Source organism: Solea senegalensis, linkage group LG14, assembly GCF_019176455.1.
Source record: "Solea senegalensis isolate Sse05_10M linkage group LG14, IFAPA_SoseM_1, whole genome shotgun sequence".
Taxonomy (NCBI): Eukaryota; Metazoa; Chordata; class Actinopteri; order Pleuronectiformes; family Soleidae; genus Solea; species Solea senegalensis.
The window spans coordinates 6,315,195-6,318,080 of NC_058034.1; the positions used below are offsets into that span (position 1 = coordinate 6,315,195).

The 2,886-nt window shown below is 40.2% G+C and overlaps 1 protein-coding gene across 1 annotated transcript; it reads right to left on the reverse strand.

Annotated features, from left to right (window-relative positions):
* Positions 1 to 986: 986 nt before the first annotated feature.
* Positions 987 to 2,543, reverse strand: gsx2 (GS homeobox 2). The gene is made up of 2 exons (XM_044043172.1): positions 1,958 to 2,543; positions 987 to 1,714 (listed from the first exon to the last, which is right to left on the reverse strand). The coding sequence occupies exons 1-2, from the start codon at positions 2,331 to 2,333 to the stop codon at positions 1,374 to 1,376; spliced, it is 717 nt and encodes a 238-aa protein (XP_043899107.1). The 5' UTR covers positions 2,334 to 2,543; the 3' UTR covers positions 987 to 1,373.
* Positions 2,544 to 2,886: the final 343 nt, after the last annotated feature.

Sequence of the window (2,886 nt, forward strand, 5' to 3'; positions counted from 1 at the left end):
CCCACTTCTATATATCCTTGTTCTGGGGTTTCACGCAATAGCAGCATAATCAACCAACGTGGGACCAAAAACGCAATTAAACTCGCTTTGGACAACCAGAAATCTTTTCAAAAGCGACCATTAATGGACCATTGGCTGCTCCCCATGGGGCGTTATCGGGTACCCTTTTGTGGCCAGATCTAAGGAGAAATTACAGCTACACTTTCATATAAACTCGCCCCATCCATTTTAGTTTTACACAGCTTGTATCATGTAAATGGAGCTCTGCTATATATATGTAATATAATCTAAATTATATCATACGAACTTGTGTCACACGTATCAATTATATCCTAATATTCTAAAACACAACAACTCAGACTATTAAACGTAACACAGAGCGCACTATGGCAGCTTAATGATAATCAAAATAATAATAATAATAATAATATACTGATGATGATAATAATAATAATAATAATAATAATAATAATAATAATAATAGTACTAATAGTAATAATAATAATAATAAACAGAAGAAGAAGAAGGATAGCTTTCAAATGTCAGAAACTGGCTGATGTTGTAAAACCTGTTGCACTCACATTGGATGTACATGATTCAGCTTTAGGCAGCGTTATAAGCAAAAATATGTTATTTAATTTTTTGTTAGAATTTAATTAGAATTGTTGTTAATTTGTTCGTTTTCAATGTGTTACACCACACTGGAGGATTTCCACTCATACCTATTTGACCTCTGTAAACTGATACGTCAAAATTATATATATTCATGCTGTTATACATGTGATTTCTGTCCGTATAACACTGTATGTGCGCCCTATATTCCAGGACCAGTAATGGACATAATATATACTGCATACATTTTTAATGTAAAACATGATTGAGTAATATATGTACTATTTTGTTTTCTTCTAATCCACCAGACAAACATGTGCATGTTTTCATTGTTACACTGACTAACGTAAATCAAGAGGTCGACAAACTGCATCCACGGTCAAGTCATCATTTTTATTACAATAAATACAGATAAACATAGTTTACAAATTGATGTGTATATGTTCCATACACATTTATGTAAGTAACATACAGCCTCACTGGCGGTAAATGGATAATATTTGAAAACACTCACTGAGGATAATTAATTATAGGCCTACATCAGTCTGTTACAGCACAAACAGTCACGTTTCCAAATATTTCAAAAACAACACATTATTCCTTTGATTGAACAACGGGGTAAACATGAGGTGATATTTGCAGCACTCCATGCAGGAAGTTTTTCGGCTCAGGTGATGCGTGATGCCATAACTCATGACTGCAGCAGGACACTCAGAGTATCAGCAGTGGGAATGATAGGGGAATCTTCACTCCAGAGTCTTTTAGATTGTTGACATGTCTTTCTCTTCCGTAGCAGAGGCGGGAGATAGAGACTCCTCGTCCTCTGATCTTGAATAGTCTGTGTGACCACTTGTGCACTTGCACCCGCTGTGTGCGCTCCTCTGTGTGGCTTTGCCCTCCTTCTTGTGCTTCACCCTGCGGTTCTGAAACCAGATCTTCACCTGTTTCTCCGACAGGTTCAAATACGTGGCGATTTCGATTCTTCTGAGTCTCGAAAGATACATGTTCGTGGAAAACTCCCTTTCAAGTTCGAGGAGTTGTGTGCTGGTAAACGCCGTGCGCATCCTCTTGCCATTCTGAATGTGGCTGCTCTCTGAAGAACCTGTTGGAGAGAGAAAGAGAGAGGAAGGGGGAGAGAGAAATACATTTTTGTCAGACGTGGACCGTCTTATGATCACTGCGAGTCGAAGCTCAGTCAAAAAATGTAAATGGCACAAAGCAGCGCGCTTAAATCAACGTGCGTAAAAGACGAGTGGGTTCATTCATAGAGTGCATCTAGAGTGAAGAGATGTAAAGGGCAGTGAAACAGGTGTTGAGCAGAGTGTTGTAGGTAACAGGTGCTTACCAATAGAAAGGCAGTGGTATCTCCTGGGATCTGTGACGCTGAAGGTGGGCGTGCAGACAGGTGTGTGTCCCGGGTGAGCCAGTGCTGGAGACGGCTGATGCGCTATTCTGTGACAGTACTGCGCCTCCACTCCTGGAAACTGAGTCTTCAGCATGGGGATGCCGCTGCGGGAAGAGTGAATGTGGGACGTAACGCACAGCGGACAAACACAGAAAGTCCCATTTTTCCTGGACGGACATACCGGAGCAGTGACCGTCATTACGCTCGGAGAGTGCATGCTAATGGGTATAAGGAAATCCTGTCCCGGATGCTCAGTTGGTCCCGGTCGCACAGTATCCTTGATTATTAAAGAATCAACGTAAAAAGACCTCGACATGATTGCGTCGCTGATAAGGGAGCGTGTCGTGCGCGGGATGATAGCTGTTTCTCATCTGAACCCCTCGGGATCTCCAAAGGTGCTTATGTTTGATGGTTCAACAAAAGAGACCCGAGGAGGGTTGGCCCTGCAGCGTCACCCACGTGCGCACCCGGCGGTAAGGGTTTATGCTGTCAGCGACCCAAACCACGTGACGTCTCCTCGGGCGCTCCAATCACAACCTGCATATTTCCTTTTTTTTTTTCTTTTTTTTTAAACTTGAATGTTGAAAAAGTCTCAGACACTAATTAGACAATATCGTGTTCTTGTTTCAATATTCATTTTAAAATAATTCACAAAAGTGTGCACTGGAGTTGACATTTTATCAGATCTTTTAATGCTGCAAAATATGTCAAGTTAATCAGATTTAATTCAGACTTATTTATGTTGTTAAAATGTCATTACACATTTGTATTGTGCAATTGTCTGTCACATCATGACGTTACATTCATAAATATATTAAACATTTATAAAAAAAGAAAGTGCTGGAAGAAAAACAAAGATGTTGTTGTTA

Bases quoted from the DNA above. Each gene is read 5' to 3' on its own strand.
- gsx2 (XM_044043172.1), bottom strand. From the start codon at position 2,333: ATGTCGAGGTCTTTTTACGTTGATTCTTTAATAATCAAGGATACTGTG. The intron at 1,715-1,957 runs GTAAGCACCTGT...TCTCTCCAACAG, and splicing joins ATACCACTGCCTTTCTATTG to GTTCTTCAGAGAGCAGCCAC.